A 22,788-nucleotide genomic window follows, 5' to 3' on the forward strand; every position below is an offset into this window, starting at 1 on the left:
AGCCCGAGTAAAGTTAACTTGTTGTGGTGCTAGCTGTAATATGAGAATCTGAAAAGCTAGAAGCCCAAGCAGTGGATTTGTACTGAAGTTCATGGTCAAGACTCGGGCATGATTGAATATGCCTGTAGCATGGCTCGGTCTGAAGTTGTAATAGTTGAATGCAGCCTGTTTAATAATGGAGTCCAGCAAGGAATCTTTTTCTTCAGCACAGACGAAGCCCTTCCCATGGATATCCTGTGTTCACGTTCTGAACGACACTGTACTTGCAGCTTGCTACTTCAGTTTTAGAAATCTGAAATGCAGGTTTTGAAATCTGAAATAGTTGATCTGCAAAGAATATTTTCCGTGGAATGGTCTACAAGTGAGGTATTTATCTGCAATCTAGAATGCTTTCTGAGGCAGGGTTTGAAGATAAAGTACTGCTTTGTTCTGGGAGGTCAAGGAAGTTCATTTAGGAGTAATATAGCTACTTTCAACAGTATCGCTTTTAAAAAACTCTGAACAAATTCAAGGAACCTGAGTAACTGTTAAAAATGGTTTAGTCATTTTTTTCTGTTTGCTAGGAGGTTCTTTCACTCACTGCAACCATGTCTTATTTAATTTTTGTTTGCGTTCATTGTGAACCCTGGAGTTGTAAATCAGTTGAGGACAAAGACAGTAAAGGTCAGTGAGGTGGTTTTAGACATTCTGAATTTGTCCGGCTCCAGTGTCCTTGCAGATTTGTAACAGAGAAATTGAAGCAAAGGGGGAATGCCTCAGCTGTGCTGCTCCTAATGATGCAGTGTTTCAAAATATGTGTATTACTTTTCCTGAGGGATTAAAAGTTTACTTTGTAAAGACACATGGAAGTACACTATGCCTATTATAACAGTAGAAGCTGCACTAAAATAACCAGAATGCCCATGTCTTCTTTTATTCTGTGTGAATTTTACTATGCAGTTTGAGGATTGCTTTAATTCTCCATTATTCTACCTGTTCATTATCCCCTGTCCTTCCCCATCACCCAAGCTCTATGCTGTCGCTGTCTGTCTGCACGGCAATAAGTGCATGAGGACAGTCAGGTGCAGGAAATGAGAATCCCCAGGAGATGAACTGCAAAGTGGTACTGTCTTATGTTTTCATTTATGCTTTGGGGAAAAATTTTGAGAGGATGTTTATGAAATTGGAAATGGTATCAAGCTGAGAGCGGCTGCAAGCACCATGGAAAACAGAATTCAGTCAAGGCTTGATGTTTTAGAAAAACAAATAGCCTGAAAATGGAGTATAATTCCATAAAGTACAAGGTTTTATATGTGATAGACCTGGCTAGGAGAGGTTCCACAGAAAAGATGTGTGGATTTCATTTGGCCACAGGCTGAATGTCATCACCAGTGCTGTGTTCTTGCAAAGTAGGCAAGTGTCATATAGGAGTGTATGAACTGTCACGGCATTTCAGTTTTGTGGGGTAATCCTGCTTTACCCAATACTGGTGAGGGCTCAGCAGAAGTATTTGGTTTGGTTTTGGCACCACACTTCATGAGAATGGACTGATTAGAGATCAAAGAGAATTGACAGAAATAATCACAGATCTTGAAGTTAACAAACTACAAAGAAAGATTGAAGGGGTTGTGGTGGTTGAGCTCACGCAATAGAAGAGAGAAGGAAACATCATAGACTTGAGATATGTAAAGGGAGTCTCCAGGTGCATGAACACTGTCATAAAAAGGCACAGACCCAAACTGCAGCAAGTGAGATCCTGGTTGGAAATCAGGAAGGCTCCTGATGAGAAGGGCAGTAAAGCACTGGCGTAAGTTGCCTGCCCACCTTATGTCTAGCCAGCTCTCAAAGAATGATTGAAAAGCAATTGTTTGAACCCCTCTCTGCACACTTGTCCTTTTTGCGTGTGCTGGAGGCATCAAGCACAAGGCCAGATACATGGCACTGAAAAATTCTGGCATCGGTGTAGCAGCTCTCATTACAGAATTAGCACAGGAATTACGTGAAACTGGTCAAAGCATAGAATAACAGCTAGAGAGGAAAGGCTGGTTGCAAATCCTTCTACATCTGTGGATCTGCAGCACTGTTAAGCAAGAATCCAGAACTGCTCGTCATGAATCCATGAAAGCTTTAAATGGTGGAAAGTCTTGAGATATATAGATATAGATTTGAATTTTTTTTAAAGTGGGATTTTTGTGATGCTTCTTGGTGAAAGCTGATTAGATTCGTTGACAGAAGAGTGAGGAAAAAGCACCAGAGAGGATTTCTGTATGGCATAATAAAGCAAATTAAAGAACTTTTTGCTACCTGTCTTTTTATAACCAAAGAAATTCAAGTGGGAAAATCGCCACTGACTTTTCAGATCCATTGGCACGGTTGTGTGCCTTACCAAGGGCCAGGACAGAAAAGATCGCTGTGATGTGTACTTCAGCCTTCCTGGGGGAAGTGCTCTGTACTGGTTCCTCTCAATAACACCAGTGCTACTGACTATAAATAAGACTTTGACAAACAGCCTGTTCCCCCCCCACCTCCCAGGCTCCGGTCACGTGCTAGGAAGTGCTTTTCTCTAACTCAAGCCTGCATTACAGTCCTTACAGCAGCAGCCTGGAAAGCTTGCTTTGCAGCAGAGCACTTTATGTGGACACGGGATGCTGAAGAGGCAGAAGTGAGCTTGCACACACAAGAGACTTATCTGCAGTACTGTAGTTCTATATTAACTAAAGGTAATAATGAATGTAGCCTGTAACAATTAGCATATGTGTAACAGCCCCTTTGGAGGCCACATGCAAAGGCTTTGTGCGTTTGTCACAGGCCCTGTGGTTCACGCTGTGCGAACCTTTACTTCTCTGTGAACAGAAAAGGGATTAGCTTGAGCTTTTACGGTAAGATAGCTGAGTTGGGGAAGTTGATTTTTATGGCTGCTGAAAAGGAAGTAATTTCTTTGACTTACGGAGAAATATCGATACCTAACATGCATTATTATTGTCGTGTAATCTTTCTTTGCTTGTTTTGGATCTGTTTACCTTTCTCCTACATTCACATTTGGAGGGAGCTGTCTCTGGCAGGTACTCTTCTGTGAAAGATGGAGTTTATCAGCTAAAATTGTATTAGCTCTACGGATCATCTGATGTGATTGGTTTTGATGAGTTTATTAAATTGCAAAGGGTGTGTGCTTTAGATGAATAAATGGAATCTACAGAAATTAGAATCAAATCAGAAAGGCTCCCTGCGCACTTCTAACTGTGCTTAGGTCTCACTGAAACGGAGAGGTTTCTCAAATGGTTTACAGGAACTGCCTCAGTGGCAAAGTGGCCTGGCTCTTACAGTCTGGTTCCATCCATGTTCCTGATTTTAGAAAGACTGAATTAAAATGAAACTGCTTGGAGAACCACATGCTTCTATAATAAAATAATCCATTTCTCTCATAGTGAGATATTTATAGCCAATTTCCCTTGCTATTTTTTGTTCTTTGCAGATTGAAAGCTGCTGGGAGTAAGAAGTTGCCCTTCTTTCTGCTCTGGAAGACATGATTTCCAGGAAAGTGTTGGGATCTCTTGTCTGTCTGTTTGTTGTCAGCGCATTTATCTGGTAAGCATTTGCTGGCAAGCTTGGTCATATTTAAAACATCCTGTCTACATCGATACTGTGGTAAAAAGCATAGTGGCAATAAAACATAGGCACTGCATTTCATGGAAAGTCCCTGACAGAGCTGTAAGAAAGGACAGTAATTTGTACAATAGGTAAAGTAACACTAATAGAGGGAGAAGCCTCCAAATGGAGAGAGAAGAAAAGACCAACTGTGTCTAAATTAGGCTGCTAACACCGTATCTGACACACAAGCAAATGTTCAAGTGCAGAATATTCCAGTTACGTTTCAGTTCAGGCCTTAAAAGAGATGATTATCTGTCTCTTCACACTGCCCAAACTCACTCCATTGTAACGAGGGATAGCTCTGCAGCTATCAAACATTGTTGCCTTCAAACATGGAGAATGTTTGTAGCTTTGAGTACACTGAATATTGAGTACGCCTTACAGATCCACTTGAGCAAACTCAAACATTGTTTGAAAGGAATGTGATCAAGCATTTCTATTAACTATTAAATTATTAATTATTAAGATATTCTTAATGATGCTGTGTTTCTGATGTTACAATTTGCTCTTATTTCGTGTTGCGGGTGGTTGCATTTTACCAGTAGTTAAGTGATTGTATATAAAAATCTATATAGATCTTAATAAAAACTGAAGACAGAAAAAACCCTATGCAGCCTGTTCACTATGCAAATTAAAGGACGCAGACACAGAATTTAAAGTTCCAGGAAGTGTCAGTATGTCGCATCAGTGTATATTGCATGTTTATCCCTTTTGAGCATTGCCTTGTGTGTCTCCATTTGCATACGCTTTTCAAAAACATGTAGACCTACATTTTGTAGACCACTTGATGTAAATAAAAATAATTAGACCTGGAGTTACAAGCTGAATGCTTCTGGATTCATTTTGTCCTGAGGTTCGCATTTATGCCTCAGCAGCAGTATATTACATTAAAACATGAATATGCTGGATCCTGCACTAATTAGGAAAGTAGACAAGCAGTTAGCTAGAGTTGCTTCTCAAAATCTGTGCCAGCTTCTGAGAAGATCTGGGAAAATCCTAGAAAGATATCTTTCAACATTACCCGTGTCTTAAAATGTTTCTTTGCTATCCCAGGATTACAGTTAGGAATGGAGAAGTGCACTACCTCCCATATTACCTTCCTTGCCCGGAAATCTTGTAAGTATCTTGTTTTTATGTAATTAATAACACAGATCATTGTTACAGGAGCGGTACTTCGCTGACAGTGTAAGTAGTTATTAATGAGTAGTCACTTGTTCTTTATTTTATGAATCTATAAACAGTCACTTTCTTAAAACAGTAATAATGCAACATTTTCTGCTTTAGTCTGCTTGCCCTTCAGGGCAGCAGCTCTGTATTTGTACAGCGTGAGTGAGGCCTTGTTTTCTGTGGGACACAGAGACCATGACTAACAGGCTAACATTGGCTTTATTATCAGTGTGTAATCACACATGTGTACACACAGGATCTCACTGTGCTTTGAGATGTGGATTAAGTACCCCAGCTCACTAGATGGAGAAACATAAGTCAGAGAGGTGAAATGAGTGATCACATAAGGAGCTCTGGCAGAGTTAGGAATAACACCCCAGGCTCCTAATCATGTTCCTCCTCCTCAGTCTATGATCTGTGCTCTCCACTCACTTTATGCATGTATTTGTGTTATGGCAACACTTGAATCGTGGACCAGAGGCCTGCTCTGAACAAAATGAAAGGGTAGCTGCTCCTCCAGAAACCTTGCCGTTTCAGGGGTCAGCTTCATTGCGTGATGCAAACTGATGTACAGTTAACTGGCTTAGAATGTGTCCTAAAAGCTGTCTCAAAGCTGCATAAAAGAGAATTTACTCTGTTGAGGAGCAGTGTACATGGCCTAAGTGACTTCACTGCCATATCAGACCATAGCTGTAACATGACAAGCCACGGCTTTTTCCATCCTTCATCATGACCTACTGATCTTGTAAAAACAAAAGAAAACAAAAAAATGCAAATAGAAAAGATGAGCTCTTATAGAGGCATTTCTGATTATTTCAAGCCATTGCAAAACATTGTGCCTAGTAAGATGCTTATTTCTCTGAATGCTGTTTAAAGTGTGATGTATTTCAGGCAGTTCAACCCTCCAGGTGACCAAGAACAGTTATGCAGGGAACGGAGCACATGACCAGTACTGGCAGTTCCCAACAAGCATATGCTTCCCTAGGTTTTGACCTCTAAACTCTGATTTACCAGCAGACTCAGAGACCTCCCAGCATCTCTCTGTCCCTGTTCTGTTGTGTGCTCTGTTTCAAAACTCTTACTTGTCTGGCAGCCCTTGAAGGCATGTTCAGGCAATGTCTGTAAGAGGCAGAGCAGCGTGCCCAGCAACCGGAGTGCAGACTTGGACAGCTGTTGGTACAGCAGCAGGTCCTGAAGGTTAACCTGGTTCTTGTTTTAGGAAAAGCATTAAAATCCCTTTCTCTTCCCATCCCATCGTGCAGCTCCATGAAACTCCAATATACAGAAGAGAAGTTAATCCAGCTTTTCCCACGGTAAGTACTGGCTTTTTATTTCCTGACCTTTAAACTGCTGTTCCTCTCTTCCAGGCATATTCATGTATTATTCAGTGCATATTTCTTCCTTTTTACAGATTATTTTATCAGCAACCAAGAGTGCTGGCTCCAAAGTAAGTTTTTTTGTTTGAACTTTGTTGTTTGTTTCTCCTGACTTTGGTTTGGGCGCTCTGTGGCACTCAGAGTTTCAAAGTCCTCAAACACACTGAACAGTAACTTGTTCCAAGAGAAGTCTAGCCATATGGGTATGTCTACAGCTGTCTGTGCTGCTATAAGATTGAGTTTAGTCACTGTACACTTGCTAACACAGCTACTGTAAACTCCCAATTAATATATTAGTGCACACATGCAGCCTGTATACGTGGTTGCTGCAGGAACTCTTTGAGATGGGAGATATATAATAGCTGGAAGACAGAGAAAATACCTTCTGGAACTGTGTAGTAGCTGTAACCAGCTGTAGGAGAGCTTTGAATCCATTTCAGGGCAAAATTAAGCAAGAGCCTTGTATGACCTTCAGCAATGGTTTCAGCTAACCTGCTGGATCTTACGCTGGAACAAATTGCAGGCACTCACACAGACAAGTCACTATGAGAAGTAGTCAAACCAGTGAGTTTAAACAGATGTGGAAGGTTTCAGGCAGCATCAGCCAAGAAATTACTTAGGCAAATGCTCCTTGTCAGCTCATGTTTGTTACCAGTCTCCTTTGGTCCAGCTCCTATGGCCTGACTCTTATCTCTAGCAGTTCACCTTCAACAGCCACCATTCTTCTGCATGTAAATAAACACACCCTCTTGGTACATACCTTGCTCCCCCTCCGCTATTTCAACAGGACATGCTAGGACCGAATATTTCTCTTTTCCATATTGGAATAAATTAATATGTGAAATCAGCTAGTATGTACTGGACTAAATGAGGAGAGAATCATGTAGCTTTTAGTGCTCTGTATCTTCTGAAGGCAGTTCACTAGCACGCACTGAGAGGATGCATACTATGGAAATGAGTTATTGGGAAACCCAGTGCAGCCCTTTAAAATGACATGAAAAAAAGCCCTGCTTAGAGAAGCAAACTTGCAGATTTCCTTCTCTCTCTCTCTCTCTCTCTCTCTCCCCCCCCGCCTTCTCCAAAAGAGGATAATTAACCCAGAGAGAGAACAGCTCACTTAGTACATTTTATACAAACCAAAGTGGTCTTCCTGTATAATTTAATCTTTTAATCATATGCATTACTACAGGAGGGAGTGAAATTGTTATTCTCATATCCACTCAGACTGAAAGTATTAGACGTGGGTTGAAAGTGTACTGATGCCTCAACCATCAAACTGCTCCACACAGGTCCCTTGGTTTGATTCTTGTGCTATTACTGTCTTGGGAGCATGTTAGATGGGAGACCGCTTCAGCCTCCAGGTGTGGCCCTGTGCGGTACGTGACAGATGTCATTAGCAGAGTGCTACAGATCATGGTCTGGGGTGAATGGGAGCAGGCTAGGGTAAAGTACACATCATAAATGACATCTTGTTTTAAAATCAAAAAGGTAGGAAACAAACCCTGAAAACAAAGAAGAAAGTTGAAATAGCATTGCATAGCTGTAACAGGGCATAATCAGACTCTGCGGCATGTATATTCAATATTTCCACTACCCACACAGGAGATTAAGGATTTTCTATAACTTTGTTACACATTTGAATGCTGGCTCGCATATAGAATTTTAAATTACATCTGAATGTGTTAAAGCTATATATAAATACTGGAAAAATGAACTGTCATGCTGCAAGCTGTGTTTAAATAACAAGCAATGGGTTATATTTTTAGAGTAATTTTCATATTATTACTTGAGTTTTAATTGGTATGGAGCAATCTGCATCAGACTGATAGCAAACATGCATAGCTTCCCATTCTGTGAGTTCAGTGGTCATTAAACTCTCCTCAGCAGAAAAGTCATATGAGTCTTAAATGAGATTTTAGTAGATCCTCAGGTTTTTGCCAAATTGTTAAACAGTGCTTAATTTCATCCCAGGGACTGAAATGTCCATGTTCGGTAACCTTAAATAAGAGGGCAGGGGAAAAGATCTGAAGATAATACCATCCATAATGAGTTAATGCTACTACACACACACTCTTCTTCTAGCTGCCTTTTTAGTGTTTCTTTCCCATTTACTGGCCTCGACACCAAAAGAAGCAGTTCCATTTCGTTAACATTCCCTTTCTTTTCCATCAGGCGTCAGGATGTGCTGACAGTCACACCATGGCTGGCCCCCATCATCTGGGAAGGAACCTTCAATTCTGAGATCCTAGACAGTGTCTACAGGCCACTGAATCTCACCATAGGGGTGACAGCCTTTGCTGTTGGAAAGTAAGTGAACCAGCCAATGGGTGTGGTTCTTGGGTTGAGGTACTTCCTCTGTGGAAAGATCATTTTGACTTTTCACGTCCTCAGCAGAGATGAAATCTGTCCCAATCTGTAGTAAACTTTTACGCCCCTGTATTGTATCCATAATCATACAAGCCTACAAGGTAACAGGCTCAGCATCCAACGTACCTGAAGCATGGTCAGTATTTTTGAAGAACTAGCGTGAGCCTTGGGAATTAGAGCTGTAGATGGGTGGGTGGTTGGTCAAGGGAAGGATAATCCACTTGTTCCTTATCCTTCACTATACTTTTACCTATTGCGTGTATAGTGTATGGATCCTTGCAGCTATAGCTAGTCAACACTCTTCAACCCTTGTCTTCTTCCACTGATTAAAGTACCCTTCATAATCCACCATGCACCCCTTCTCTCTGCTGTGCTATTCATGTGTTGTGTCTGCACAGATACACAAGGTTTGTGGGCCGCTTCTTGGAGTCAGCAGAGAAACATTTCATGAAAGGCTATCGGGTGAACTATTACATCTTCACTGACAGCCCTGAGACAATTCCCAATGTCCAGCTGCAACCTGGACGAAGGTTTGTTGTCGTCCCCATCAAGAAATACCCCAGCTGGCAAGAGATCTCCATGCGCAGGATGGAGGCCATAAACAAGCACATAGCGGAAGCGAGCCATCAGGAGGTGGACTACCTCTTCTGTCTGGACATTGACATGGTGTTCTACAACACCTGGGGGCCTGAGACCCTGGGTGATATAGTAGCGGCCATACACCCTGGCTATTTCAATGTCCCTCGAAGCCAGTTCCCATATGAGAGGAGGAGCTCTTCAGCAGCCTACATCCCTGACGGAGAAGGGGACTTCTACTATGGAGGAGCTGTGTTCGGAGGGCTGGTCAAGAAAGTCTATGAGTTCACCAAGACTTGCCACATGACCATCCTGGCGGACAAAGCCAATGGGATCATGGCAGCCTGGCAGGAAGAAAGCCATCTCAACAGGCACTTTCTCTCCCACAAACCCTCCAAGGTGCTTTCTCCAGAGTATTTATGGGATGACAGGAAGCCAAAGCCCCCTGAAATTCACTTCATACGTTTTTCCACAGTGGATAAGAACTACAAAGAGGTACGAAATTGACCATCTGCTCCCTGCAGAGATGTCCTCCACACAATCAAACCACTGAATATTAGCTCCCACAGAACATGCCCCGTTGTGATTTTTTGTTGCCAGTGTGAACAATCTGAGACATGAACCTGTGGATAGTTCCTCTGGAGAACAGGAGTCTTAATGCATTTCAGAAGCAGCATCCAAAGTGGAGGTGAGAATGAAAAGGTTTCTAGGTCCCTAATCTTTGTAAATGCAAGCATCCTGCTTGAGGCTGCAGCACACAAAAAGGCATCCAAAAGGCCAGTTATCAAATGCAAGGCTGTCCTTATAGCAAGGCTGCAGATGCCTTTGCCTGCATGTTTTCCTGAGGCCTAGCAGAAACTTAGCAAGATCAAAATCGTATTTGGCATTGCTGTGGAGAATGAGAAGACCTAGAGTTTTAGCATTTTCATTAAAAAAAAAAAAAAAAAGAAAAATAATTTTGCAAGGCAATAGATTTTCATGCATTGTGATTTAAGCTCACACCCTTTATGATGATCAGGAGGAAACTTGTGCTCGGAGCACGTTATCCCTCATTAGTGTGCAGCAGGATTTCTTGGACCTTCTCAGCAGAGAGCTGGTGCCAGCCATTGCCCGTAAGAATCCTGGTCTGACAGGGCAAATAGTGTGAATTCATATAGCAGTTATCTTCCAAATTCCAGTCTGTGTTTTGGAGACCCAAGTTTAGACAAAACTGGCACAGCTCAGACCCAGACTGAACTTCTTTGGGTTTATTTCAATCACAGATGTGCTCTGAACCTTTTCCCTGGTTCACATGTCTCTGTAGATCACGTAATCTTTTCCAACACAGCAAATCTGGTATTGAGAGGTTCATGTTCCTATCCCTTGCTTCAGTTCTTTCCAACTTTTCTGAGCTCTGTGAAATAAATTGGCTAGAAGCTGCTGGAACTGACACTAAGAGCTGATGCATTGCTAGCAAACAGGGTGATTTCATTTTATAATGAAATGCTCTAGTGAAACTGAGAGTTCAGTTTAGAGCTGGAAGTAGGCTGGGGTTAACATTTTATTTGCGTGAATGTTATGAGGAGCTGAACCAGGCATTTTGCAGCCTTTAAAGCCTGACAGCTCATTCGGGTGAACAGGCTGGGGGGGGGTGTCCAAGCACAGGCAAATGGCCACAGCTTGCCAACGACAACTGCATAATCGTCAACTGGGGTCACAACATGGAGGTTCATGTGCCACCTCCCTTGCCACAGCACGTCTGCCATAAACATCTCCGTTACCGCCTGAGGCATGCTATGAAAGGGCTGTGCAAGGCTGTGCCATGCTCATTTAATGGGAGCAGGGAGAGACCACAGGGAGCAGCAGAGAATGGCAGTGCTGTACGGCGCGGAGAGGCAAAGCAGGGGTGAAAGGGCCAAGCGGACCGTTTCTAAGGGAACAGTTTAAAAAAAAAAGAAGAAAAAAAAAAAGGCTCATTTGGCAGGGAGAATGAAAATGGGGAAGAGGTGCCTGACTGTTCTTGCTTCTCTTCACATGAGAAGATTGCTGTGTGGCAGCATATCAAGTATTCAAAGCTTTAGGGCCCCGCCACTGTTTGCGGATGACTTAACAAGCCACTTCAGTCCTGTGTGAGCAGGCTGAAAATGGCACTTGCCAGTGTCATTGTAGGCATTTCAACTTCCAGAAGACTAATTAGAAAAGCTTTCACAGTACCCATAATACAGATAAGGTACGTAAAATACCTCCAGCCCAAAACTTCTAGCAGCAGCTGGGTCTGTTGATTCATGCTTCATCCAGCAAAGGGTCTACCCTGTTATATTTTCTTCAGCCTGTTAGTGCTGTGGTGCTGCAGGAAGACACCCCTCTACATAACTAAACCAGAACTGAATCTCCTGTGAAGATGTCTATGTTTGGTAACAAGGCACATCGTCTAAGCGAAAAGGGTGAAGCAAGATCCTTATCCAAATATTTCCAAAAAGATACATTCCCACTAAAGCCAGGATTAATCTGTATATTTCTTAGTTGTGTCCAAAGGCCATAACTGAAGCTAGGGTCTCATTATGCCAGTTGCTATATATATGCATATGGATTCTTTTACAAGCCAGAAGGAAGTGTCTAGCCTGATCTGCACAGGACAAGCCAGATAATTTTATCTCCCGATGTCAGTATCAAGCTCACAATACATAGCTGGCTTGTGCTAGATCTCTTAGAAAAACATTCAGATCCAATAAAAACATGAAGTGATATAGCAGCCACAGATCCATAGATCAGCTGTGCCAATGGCTAATTCCCCTTATGCCTCAATTCTGCTCTAAATTGGTCTGCGTTTGCAGCCATTGGGCTTCATTCTGCCATGCTAAGTTACTTGAATTCCTGTGCAGATATTCATAGCCTATACTAAATCCACCGTGACAGGAAGTTCTCCAGCACAAATGACATGTGATAGAGGGTGGTCTATGATCCTGAGGTACCTGTTCTGAAAAACTTTTGTGAAAGGCTTGGTCTCTGGCTCGACTTCGTAGCCACCTTTTGACTGAATCCAAGACCCTGTGATTGATGCAGTGATGGCCTGGTTTGTGCAGTGCCAAACATGTTTATCTTCCTGGCAGGCCCGCAGCTTCTCTCCAGGGAAAGGTCTCGTATCACATGTTATGCAACACAGTTCTGCTCGACAGGGCTGTGATTTGAAGCAGTATCTAGAAACTTCCTGTGTCTCTAGGGACCAGAAGAATATCACTGCAGAAACACACTCCCCAGTGCAGTGTGGGAGATACTCCCTGAATCAGCTCATGCCCTCCTCTAATTAATGAAAGCCTGGACTTACTTCTGTTGTCATCTCCTACTGATTAATCACCTTCCCCCAACACCGGCAGCAAGCTTTCCTTCCCTCGTTTGGATTGTGCAGCCTGAGGCTTGTGGGCAGTGTGGGAGCTTCACAAGGGCCTACTTCCTGATCTGAATTCCCCACCAACATCCATTGCTCAGTGGGGAAACTGAGGCACGCGGTAGCAAGGCAGCAGACCGGCACTCTTGCATGTGAGGTCTTCCTCCGTTCGTCACAGGGGACAACGCTGTCTCACGTGTCCTTGTGCCAAGGGAATTTGGACTTGGAAGCATGCACATGGTACTGCATGAGAAGTGAATCACCACATGTAAATAAATCATCAGCCGATTTACACTGCCTGAGGATCTGATCATGCTTTTAAGGTATTTCTGACTCAAGCCCTGTTTGTCCTTAACCAAGCCTCAGATCAGTAGCTTGTTTCCTTCCCAAGGGCCCCTCGTTCCATTCATCCCTTTCTGCTCAGCTGGAACAGACTCATCATTCACTGTCCACCTAATTTAAGAACCCATCTGACAGGCTTTTTCTTTCCTTGTCCCGATGGTGACTAGCATGGTGCATTGATCCCAAAGGGAAAATTTTTCTTGGGCTGCAAGAAACAAACTTCCAGCACTGAATATGATCCTAGGTGGGGCCAGACCGTGATCCTTTTGTTCTCCCCACTGACGGGACAAGGACCATTTCCACTAAGCCAGACTTGCACCCTTTTCACTCCCATTTGGATTTCCCTTAACCCTCCCACAGGTGGTGTTGCCTGACATTATTGACCAGGAATGTCATTTTGAACCCCTCTGATAGGCAGCAATAGCTATGAAAGGCCTGGCTTTGTCAAACCTTCCCTGTGTGAGATCTGTGGCTGGGGGGCATGGAAATGAAACGGTCTTTGAGCAGACACAAATGAGGAAGGATAAAAACATCCGTTATACATTCCCAGCTTGGGGACTAGTGACGTGCATCTGGCTGGCTCAATGCAGCAGAAGGAGCATGGTGGTGGAAAGGAGCTGGAGGGCTGTGAGCTCCCTGCCAGAACAGCTGGTTTTACTCTCCTACCCTTTGCCGTACCTGTTCAGCCTGTGGCTTTTCAAGGAAAAGACTGTCTCTTGTTCTGTGTCCGCACAGGAATGAGTCCTGTTCACTCGCGAGTGAATGAGATACATGGAGTGAGTTTCTTTCTTAGCAGGGATTTGCTCTATTCTCAAAGGGCAGCTCCAGGCACCAGGGTTACCATTTTCTCCCCCCTGCTCTGCTTCACCTCAGCAAGTCCCCGTGGGATCCCCAGGGGTGAAACATGCAGAGGGCAGCAGCTGCTCTCCAGGTGCAGTGACAGTGACAGGCGCCTTCAGGGACCGCAGGAGCCAGAGAAGGCATTTACAGGAGTGGGTTGCACTTTACTCACGCTAAATCCCCAATCCTGCAGCTCTGCTCCACACGTAGGTCCACACAATCAAATAGTTTAGGGAAGCATTGCTAACAAAACGCATCAGAGGAGTGACGTTTAAATGTCTGCCTGCCTACCCGACTCCCTCCTTTCTCCAAGTGAAAGAGTAATCCTGTACTGACTTGACTTTTCTTGGGCTATATTTAGATTAAACATAGATCCACCAAATGTCGCTGTTTCATGTAAAACTAGTGTAAAGCCATATGAACTGAAAGGCAGTTTTAACCAGAAACCTCCACTGCTTGTATGCCCACCTCATTGCCCCGGCCCCCTGCTGAACCTTTAGCTAATTTAAAGCAAGTCAGATGAGTACAAATTACTTTTTAAAAGTGCTTCATTCTGGGTTCTATTTGCAGCGAGTTTTGCCAGCAGCAAATTACATAGTCATAGACCTTTTGAAGTACTTATTTTCCCCACTGTTCAGCACTGACACGGTTACTATAATTAGAATGATGTTGCTCCGTAGCAGCATCTAGTGCCAGAGCGAGAGGCCTTAAGAGGCCTGGCAGCACCTTCTCCTTTCCTGGCTACACTCCCCATCCAGAGCTGCCGGTTCTGCTGGCCCAGAGCTGCAGAGGAGCGGGGCGGTCAGATGCCGTGGGCTGTGTCGCTAATTCCCACTGCGACCCTGGCAAAGTTGGTTCTTCCCGCGCGGTGGCTCCCGGGGCAGGCGGCTGTCAGAGGCGGTGGCACTCGTGTGGGTGCTGGGTGGGCGCGTTGGTCCCCAGGAGCGTTGCACTGGCTGGGTGCACTCAGCCGTGGACGCAGCTCCTGCTTCTGACACCGCTCTGCGATGGCACGTGTCATCGGCCTCATAAATATAAACTATGGGTGCTGGAGCCGTTCACATGCAGCCTCTCTGTTTCCAGGGCAACCCCGCTCGCTCAGCCTCCGCTGCCTCACCAGCTCACGCTCCAGCACACCGACTGCGCACCGAAAGCTCCAGCAGCTTTTTCCTGGGGTCCCTCCAGACCCCCTGTTTCAGGTGTTGGGTCGAGCAGAGCTGGGGCAGCCAGGGGTGGATGTCTGCGCTCTGGTGGCACAATCCTGACGTGGCAGGGCACCGGGCTCGCAGGGGAGAGCTTGGCAGCAGCGGGTGCAGGGGGATCTCGCCCAGCAAATGACCCCTTTCTCTCCCCTGAAGCTCTTCTCCTATTTATAGCTTGCACAGCAGCACTGGGCCAAACACCGCCGAACTCGCCGGCGAGGCCTGCGAAGTGCTTTCCCACGGGTCCTGCTCCCCCCGCGGCACCCACAGCACCCACCTCCTCGGGTGGGGTGGTGGTGGTGGGACAGCCAAACAGAGGTGGGGTGCTAAGGGCGCCAGGCGAAGGGTGCATCTGCAGAAGTGCCCGCGGGTACCCCGGGAGCAGGTGCCCCCCGCGTCCGCCCACGGACACCCGCACCCGCGGGTGCACCCACGGTTCACGTGAACCACGGACAGGGGTGCGGGGTGTCCCTGGGTGCCCCCACGCACCCCCCCGCGGGCGCCCTCCCGGAGCCTCCGCCGCCAGGCCGGGCGGAGCCGGGCGCGGCCCCCGCCCTCCCACCGCCCCCGCCCCCGCCCCCGCCCCGCGTGGCGCCGCCCCACGCTCTCCCGGTTCTCGCGGCCGCGCTCCGCGCTGGCGGCGGCGGCTCCCGGGGGGCGGCGGGGCCCCGTGGCCGGCGCGGCGCTGAGCCGAGCCCGGCCCCGGCGAGCCCCGGCGCGGCGGCCAGCGGCTCTCCCGGCGCGGCCGGCGGCGGCTATGCGCGGGGCACGATGATGATCGACACTCAGGTGAGTTGGTGCCTTTCGCCCGTCGGCTTTGTCTTCCCCGGAGCACTTTCGCGGCGTCCTCCGTCCCCTTCAGCACCGCGGCTAGAGGGGGCTCACGGCCGCCCACGCGAGTCCGCCACGCGTGGCTAATGCGTGTGCGGTGCCGGGCAGCGGGCGGACTCTGTCGGCGAATTCCTGGGGGTCCGTAGCGGCAGGTGCCTGTCCCTTGCTGCCTGCTGGTGTAGGGGGACAGTGTGTGTGCCCGCAACCCAGACCCCCGCTCTGCAACGTGAGCTTTTGCAGAGGAGAAGCAGCCCTTGCGGGGCGGGGGCGGAGAATCTTGTTTTGCTTTCTACCCGTGTAATGGGTAAGTGCGGCCAGTAGAAGTGGGGATGAGGGATTGGGAACGAAAGCAAGACGGTTTGGGACGGGGTCTAGCTGCCAGCGCGATGCTGCAGCCGTTGCCGAGCTGTGCGGCTGCTGGCAGGCTGCGAAGCTGCTGAGCTGTGCCAGCAAGCCAGGGCTGCAGCTCTCCAGGCAGCGCTTAGGCCAAGTGGCATCAGGAGGTCCCTTGTCTCTGCCTGGTGTGTTTACAAGGCTAAACGAAGCTAAATTGAGCCAAGCTGGAGAAAAGCTCTATGCTCACAAACCCACTGGTGCTTTTGGGGCAGGGGAGGGTGAAGCAAAGGCATGACATGTGGGGGTCTCATCAGAGTGTGGCTCTGTTTGGTCCCGATGCCCCCCTGACTTTATACTTTCTATTCCCCTTCTCCTGTTCCCCTCCCAACCCTGGGAAGGGAAGGAGGGGGTCTGTGCTGCTGCCCTTCGGGGGTGGTGGGAGGGTAAGTGGGCAGCAATGGCTCTTGGGTGCCCAAGAATGAGTAAAGGGAAGGGCTGATGCTGTGGTGGAAAAGTGGGCTGGGATCCATTTTTGGACTGGAAAACGTGCATACCAGAGCCACCTCCTGCACCCCGTGGGTCCATTTGGTTTGGGTCTCATTTGCCTTGATCCAGCCCTATAAACAAAAGCTAAATTAGCTCTGTTAGGGCGTAAGTGTGTGAGGCAGGAGCTAGTGCCAGCATGCACGCGTGCTGGATTGTGGCACGTCTCTTTGGAAAAGAGGATCAGCAACCACAGAACCAGGGTTTGGATCCTGACCCTGCCAAGGGTCGAGAACAAGAGTACTCTGTCACCGTGGCTGAGGAGAATAATCTTGCTGAGAAGCACAGAAAAGTATAGGTGTAAAGCTGCCTAGAAAAAGATGTCCAGAGCTCAGGCTCCCTTCCACTTTGGGGAACACACGTTGCATTGCTATGGAGTGCTGTGTATTAAGATCTCAACTTCAGCCTTCCTATCACTTCTTATACTTACCCCCATTTTATAGATGGGTAAACCGAGGCACGTAGAGGTATTTGTTACAAGCCTAGGATCTTGTGTGGTGGGTGGTATGATGGAGATCACAGGCTAGAAGTCCTGATTCCTCCTGTATGTCCTGCTTGAAGAGGATGAGCCACTTTAACCCCAGTTTAAGGGGTGCAATTAATCGAAGTTCCGTCACTTGTGACTACCAGTTAAGAGGAATTTCCAGCTGCACCCACAGCCGCACCCGGCCAGTTCTTATGGCTGTACAACTACATTTTTCATGCCTCGTAAACGTTGCTCACCCTGGTTGCTAAGGGAAAGACCCACACAAACAACTGGGAAAACTGAGTGCTGCAAAGTAAATAAGCTGAGCAAACAAGGAGACTTTTTTTCATCCCTGATCTAATTGCCGCAGGTGTGTTGTTCAGGGTGTCATGACACGTAAAAGCAAAGGTTCATGTGCAAGGGTGAATTTCAGCCTTTAAGACTGAAACCTGGATGTGAGCTGGGTCAGAAGGTGGCTTCCATCCCGAACCAAGCTCCTGGAGCTGCAGACTCGTCCCCTCTCTCCCTTACTGGCCATTTGGGCTGGAGAAGGGAGCAGATGGCGGACAAACAGTCTTGGGGCTGGCTGAGGGCAGGACACGGAGAGCCTGAGTGCAGGCAAGCGAGGCTGGAGCTGAATTTGTTTCTGTCTCTCTCCGTCATCTGCTCTGAGGCAGAGAAAGGGGGTTGTGTCTGAAATGGCTCCAGTGGCTAGGAATTAACTCGGTGGTGCTCTGCTGCAGGTAGGAGGGTGCGCTGGCAACAAGTGACAGCAAGCGAGAGTCCAGCCGGCAGCAAGGTCTGGGAGGGCGCGGGTGGAGAGATGCAAAGCCCCTCCTCAGCATGCTTCAGCTGCTCCATCTGGAGCTCCCACTCACGCATGTGTGTATGTGCCTGCAGATAGGGCTGATCAGATGTGAACAGAGGATGCAGCGACTGCTGCAGGCTCCAGAATAAATCTCTGGTCAAGGATACTGTAATGATTGATTCCACATCCTGTAGCTCAGGGCAGTTTATCTTCTTTGGGGTCAGTTTGCTTGGAGATGGCTCGTTATATGAGGAAAGGAGGGGCTTTTCAGGACTCTCTTTATTCTGGGCATCTTTGGGATTGTGTTTTTCAGTTCCTCGCAGTGTTTTCACTGTGCCGTCCCTTACGTGGTGCCTGGCTACTGGACCTTGAGAAGCAGGGGTAATCTTAAAAGCAATCTACGCTATCCGTCAATGCTGGTTTTGCTTCTGATACCTTTCCCATTGCTATAGCAACACATGTCTCATGGAGGATGCCAGCATGCTTTCCAGGTGGTGCATGCAGAGACAGTGCTTCACCTGCCACCAGACCAGGATCACTTGTGGAGCAGGGGTGGCTAATTGGCAATTACCCCCAGCTGCCGGGGCGGGAGGTGCAGAGAAACTGCTCCCTTAGGCTGACCCTGCTCTCCCAGGTGTCCCCACTAGCCGGAGCTCCCCTGGGGTATCAGGGTGGCAAAGTACATGTGGGAGTGCATGGTATCTAGTGCCAGAATCTGGGATTTCTCTCCAGAGGAGAGCTTGGGTTGGTGTCAGCTATCTTGCCAAGGCTCAGCTGGTGTTAGGGGCTGTTTGCCTTTTCCTCCCTCCCCTTGCCTGTAGAGAGGCTGGAAGATGCGCTTCACCTGCAGGGTGCTGATGGAGGGAAAGGGTTGTTTGCCTGAGTTTGCCAGGTGAGCTTGTGTCCTCCTCCATCTCCTTCACACGCTGCGGTCACTAATGGGCTCTGGGACACTCTTGTTCTGCTCAGTCTCCATGTCCTGCTGTCCTTTGCTCTTCTGTGCAAGCCAGAGGCTGTCCCCCACCGAACGGCTGCGGGTGGCCATCAGGACTGCCCAAGGGTTGCCTTCCCGCTGCAGTAATGCTTGCTGCTGCCCCTGTGCCTGGCTCGGTGCTGGCTGGGGATGTGTTTTGCATGCTGTTGTGACTGATGCGAGCTGTGTAAGCCTGTGCAAATGCCTCATGTGGGCAGGCCACGGGCTGTCCGGCCTCCCGGGGCCGAGTGGGGCTGTGCAGCAGATGGCACTGTTGTTTTCCCTATGAGTTATTGGCTTCATTTTTGCCTTCGTCAGTGCATGGGTCAGTGGTGACGGGAGCTGGGGCATGGCAGGAGTCGGGCTCTCTTGGAAAGCGGTTGCGGGCGCCAAGCTGGGCTCCGCTGCAGGGAGCAGATCTGCTCAGCGGAGCTTGGTATTTGCGTCTTGCTCACCAAGGAAGAGCTGTGTTTGGCCTCTTGGTGATGAGTAATATGAGCCAGCTCCATCCTTGGAGACCTGAGGTCCAGTCCCAAAGCCACCACGGGCCTGCTGTGAGACCATGGCAAGGCCATGTCAATCACTGTGACCCTCTTATAGAAAGAAATCCCTGGTCCACAGCTCCCTTTTGTGCTTGTCCCCACTGTCACCAGTCAACCCATCCCCCAGCTTTCCCTAGTGCTCTGTAAACAACAGGCAAACGCGTGACCTTTCCATCAGTAGTGGCTGGGAGAGGTGCCTTGCCTGTTTCCATGCTGCTGCATCTCTGCTTCTAGTGTTGGTATAGCATTATTTAAATACATGCATGGGGCAGTGTGGCTGAATGTGCTCTATTGCTGCCCCAGCGGCCTCAGGAGTAGCCGTGGCAGCTGCTGGCAGGCAGCTGTTGGGGGCTGAGCTGACTCCCAAATATCCAGTTTGCTCTTCCTGGGGCCAGCCCCCAGCTGCCGTGCGATCCGCTGGCAGCAGCGGAGCCTCCAGATGTTAGGAGGTTTCCCTGCTGGGACTGCCCGGGTCCAGCCTGTGTGACCCATAGTGAGGGTTCACCCATCTGTTTTCCTTGGGGATTTGCGTTTTAAATTACTTGATTTCTTGGGGCCCTTTTGGCTCCTAAGTCACCCCGGCTGCGCCTGTGCATTTGCCCTTGGCCCGCTACCCCTTGCAACCTAGCTCTCTCGGAGCGGTCTCTGCGGATATTCGCTTTCTCCACTGATTTTCTTTTGCATTGCAAGTTTTGGCCTTGGGTCAAAGACAATGTTTGTAGACATGAGCTGACGTCAAAGGTGGCTTGGTGGTGGCGCGCCGGGTGATCACAGGGTTCCCGCTCCCTCGAGGCCTGGGAGCGCAGCAGGAGTTCATCCTCTGCAAGGTTTTTGACCCCCTGGTGCTCCTGGGTTTGCTGAGCTGTGCTCCAGTATGGCCCTGCAGGCTCCTGCCCTCGTGCTTGGGGCTGGTGAATCTCACGTGCCCCCTGGAGTAGGTGTAGCTGCAACACAACGTCCTTCACCACTCTGCCTGGAGAGAGGTTTCAAAGACGGGAGGAAGGAAGGAAGGAAAGAGGCAGAGTGAGGGGGCTGGAGGGGAAGGAAGGGGCACAGCGGTGCCCCAGTGGGTTGCTCGCCTGCTGCAGCTCAGGGAGGGTGGAGAAGCACTCCCTTGGTCTGTCCTGCTCCTGTGTAGGATCTGGAGAGAATCAAAGAGTCTTTAGATGTGGCGCCAGAGCTCTTGCGATGTCAAGGCATCCCAGATAAGGCTCTACGCTTCCCTGTAGGGTCTGGAAAATAAAGGGAGGAGGGGGGAGAGAAAGTGAGTGAGGTGTAGTGTAGATACTGGCTGCTGTAGGCTGCCTGGCACTGTTAGGAGGGATAACTTGTGCGGTGGGAGAGGAGTCCTGGCGTTATGAGAGAAGGGGATGTGCAGCTGGGGTGCAGGTTGCTGGCACAGCCTAGAGACGATGCTCTGCCCGGATTCATGATGTGGCCATGTGAACCTGCTCGTAGCTTCCCCAAAGGCACGTGCTGGCTGATACTACCCTGAAAGCTGTGTCTGGCTTGCACTCTCGCAGGTTTCTCAGGACATCCGCTGTGCCTTTTCATCTTCCCTCCTCCATGCGGTCCCAATCTGTTTCCCACTCCCTTGCTATAAACGCCCTGCCTGGCCTGAAGGCAGGAAGCAAACCCTGCAAAGGTCATGTTCAGTGCTGAAGGAGCGCACTTGGCTCCATGCAGGTTGCTGGCATGGGATGGGGACGTTGGGGTCATTTCGCAGGGCAGCCCATAGGCCCCTTTGAAATCTTTGGCAGCTGCCCTGCCCTGCTCTTGTGGCCCCACTGTCTCCCTCTCGCAGCGGATTTCCCACCGTGTGTTTCCTGCCCATCCTGCTTGATGCTGTCTCCCGTGCAGTCATGACTCTTTTCCTCCCCACGGAGGAGGAAAAAACACTGGTGTGAAAAACAGCGATGGGCAGCCAGGGTGGTGTGGCAAGGTCCAGGGCAGGCGGAAGCGTCCCGATCAGGGTGGCTGCTGCTGCATGCCCTGCTCTGAATTACAGGGAACAGGAACGTGGCCAGCCCTTGGCTGCTTTCTTGCCCCTCTCCAAGGAGGTTGGGCAGCCCCAGGAGGAAGGCCAGTGGTCAGGTCTGCTGGGAGGGGATGGAGAAGTCTTCCCATGGAAGTGGTGACTGAGGTGTGCAAAAGCATTGGCTGTGCAGACCTGGAAAACCACTGCTGCCTGAGCTGTGGGTTGTATGCAGGGCAGACCTGGTGGGTAACCCTGGGAGAGGGCAGCTGGTCCAGGGCAGGAGCAGCTGAGGGATGGGGCTGAGCTCTGCCTGCATGGAGCCTGGAGGAGCAGGGGGGTGTCCTTTCTCCAGGTGGCTTTTTCCCTGGGAGAAATCCCACATTAGCTGCCCCATGCCTGGCAGGGCAAGGGGAGCACAAGTCTCCTCATACAAATGCTCAGGGCTCATGGTTGTTTAAGGGCCCTGTGTTGCTTGGCAGAGGTTGAAAGTCCCAGCAGGCTTCAAACCCTCCCGTTCAGCATTTCCATGGTGACAGGCAGGCGCTTCTGGTGGCTGTGCTGTCCTCAGTGCCGCCAAAATAACAAGGCTGGTGCAAGTGCTGTGCTCAGTGTGGTGGTTTTGCAAGCCAAATCCTGTGGCCCCGCAGCCGTGTCCCAGTCTGGGGGAACTGGATGTGCTCCTTCCCCAATGCTCATGGAGGGATGAGCACTAACAGAAGGAAAGGTTTTGTTCAGATGTGCCTGGCCTCCTGCTCCGTCACTGCGCGTGGCGCTGATGGGGATGTCTGCAGCATGGTGTCCCCTGACAAAGAGCCTGTCCTGTGTCTCTGCATTCATAACCCGTCGTGGAAAATATTAGGCTTGGCAATTTGCAATGCTGTGTGAATAACTAATTGAAGGGAAGGGAAGGGGAGATGACTGATAAATGCTTCCATAGTCTGGGGAAGGTGCGTTTCCACTGGTAGCAAGGCATTTATCTCCCTCCTGCCGCAGCACAGACCCTCCTCCTCAGGCTAACCACTGCAGATATCCTGACCATGCCTTTTGGAGGGGTTCTGGACCCAAAGGGCTTTTAGTCGGATGAAGCAACAGCCAGGCATCTGCATCTTGCGTGGTAGCACAGCCCCTCCTGTGGCACTTGGTGGGAGGTCTGGCCACAGTACCTACGGCTGCTCTGGTCTCCATCCCTGCGAGCGGCTCAGCAGCGTTTCCTCAGAGCTCACCGGCGCGTGGAGGCTTCTCACCCTCATACGGAAATGCAGCGTGGGGCTGGGGGAGAAATTAGGATTTTACATCCTCTGCAAGCTTGATCCCACCTGCCACTAGCTGTCGTTGCAAACCAGGGGGGAGGAATGCAATCTTGAAACGTTTTGCAAATAGAAGTATCCTGAAATATCTCCTTTCTCCTTAGGAAGTTGCAATGAAATTCACATTCTTCCGTGAAATGTTT

General features: G+C 48.7%; 3 protein-coding genes across 6 annotated transcripts in view; 2 read left to right on the forward strand and 1 right to left on the reverse strand.

Moving 5' to 3' along the window:
• RPL7A (ribosomal protein L7a) overlaps positions 1-22,788 on the reverse strand; it is a 131,238-nt gene that overhangs the window by 41,556 nt on the left and 66,894 nt on the right. The gene's annotated exons all lie outside the window — the stretch shown is intronic.
• Positions 4-12,776, forward strand: GBGT1 (globoside alpha-1,3-N-acetylgalactosaminyltransferase 1 (FORS blood group)). Of its 4 annotated transcripts, none has more exons than XM_064469160.1 (7): positions 4-366; positions 3,452-3,564; positions 4,681-4,743; positions 6,057-6,107; positions 6,206-6,241; positions 8,343-8,477; positions 8,936-12,776. In XM_064469160.1, the coding sequence occupies exons 2-7, from the start codon at positions 3,503-3,505 to the stop codon at positions 9,618-9,620; spliced, it is 1,032 nt and encodes a 343-aa protein (XP_064325230.1). In that variant the 5' UTR covers positions 4-366; positions 3,452-3,502; the 3' UTR covers positions 9,621-12,776. The 4 variants fall into 4 exon arrangements, with proteins under 4 accessions (XP_064325230.1, XP_009507898.1, XP_064325231.1 ...); XM_009509603.2 differs by lacking the exon at positions 4-366 and adding an exon at positions 373-2,699; XM_064469161.1 differs by lacking the exon at positions 4-366 and adding an exon at positions 2,764-2,858.
• The window catches only part of RALGDS (ral guanine nucleotide dissociation stimulator), a 61,703-nt gene continuing 54,403 nt past the window's right edge, over positions 15,489-22,788 (forward strand). Inside the window, exon 1 of the mRNA XM_064469146.1 lies at positions 15,489-15,650. Coding sequence (XP_064325216.1) covers positions 15,633-15,650 — 18 coding nt within the window. The 5' untranslated portion in view covers positions 15,489-15,632. The remainder of the gene's footprint in view (positions 15,651-22,788) is intronic.

The sequence above is a fragment of the Phalacrocorax carbo genome, chromosome 18, assembly GCF_963921805.1.
Source record: "Phalacrocorax carbo chromosome 18, bPhaCar2.1, whole genome shotgun sequence".
NCBI lineage: Eukaryota > Metazoa > Chordata > Aves > Suliformes > Phalacrocoracidae > Phalacrocorax > Phalacrocorax carbo.

Bases quoted from the DNA above. Each gene is read 5' to 3' on its own strand.
- GBGT1 (XM_064469160.1), top strand. From the start codon at position 3,503: ATGATTTCCAGGAAAGTGTTGGGATCTCTTGTCTGTCTGTTTGTTGTC. The intron at 6,242-8,342 runs GTAAGTTTTTTT...CTTTTCCATCAG, and splicing joins CCAAGAGTGCTGGCTCCAAA to GCGTCAGGATGTGCTGACAG. The intron at 8,478-8,935 runs GTAAGTGAACCA...GTGTCTGCACAG, and splicing joins ACAGCCTTTGCTGTTGGAAA to ATACACAAGGTTTGTGGGCC.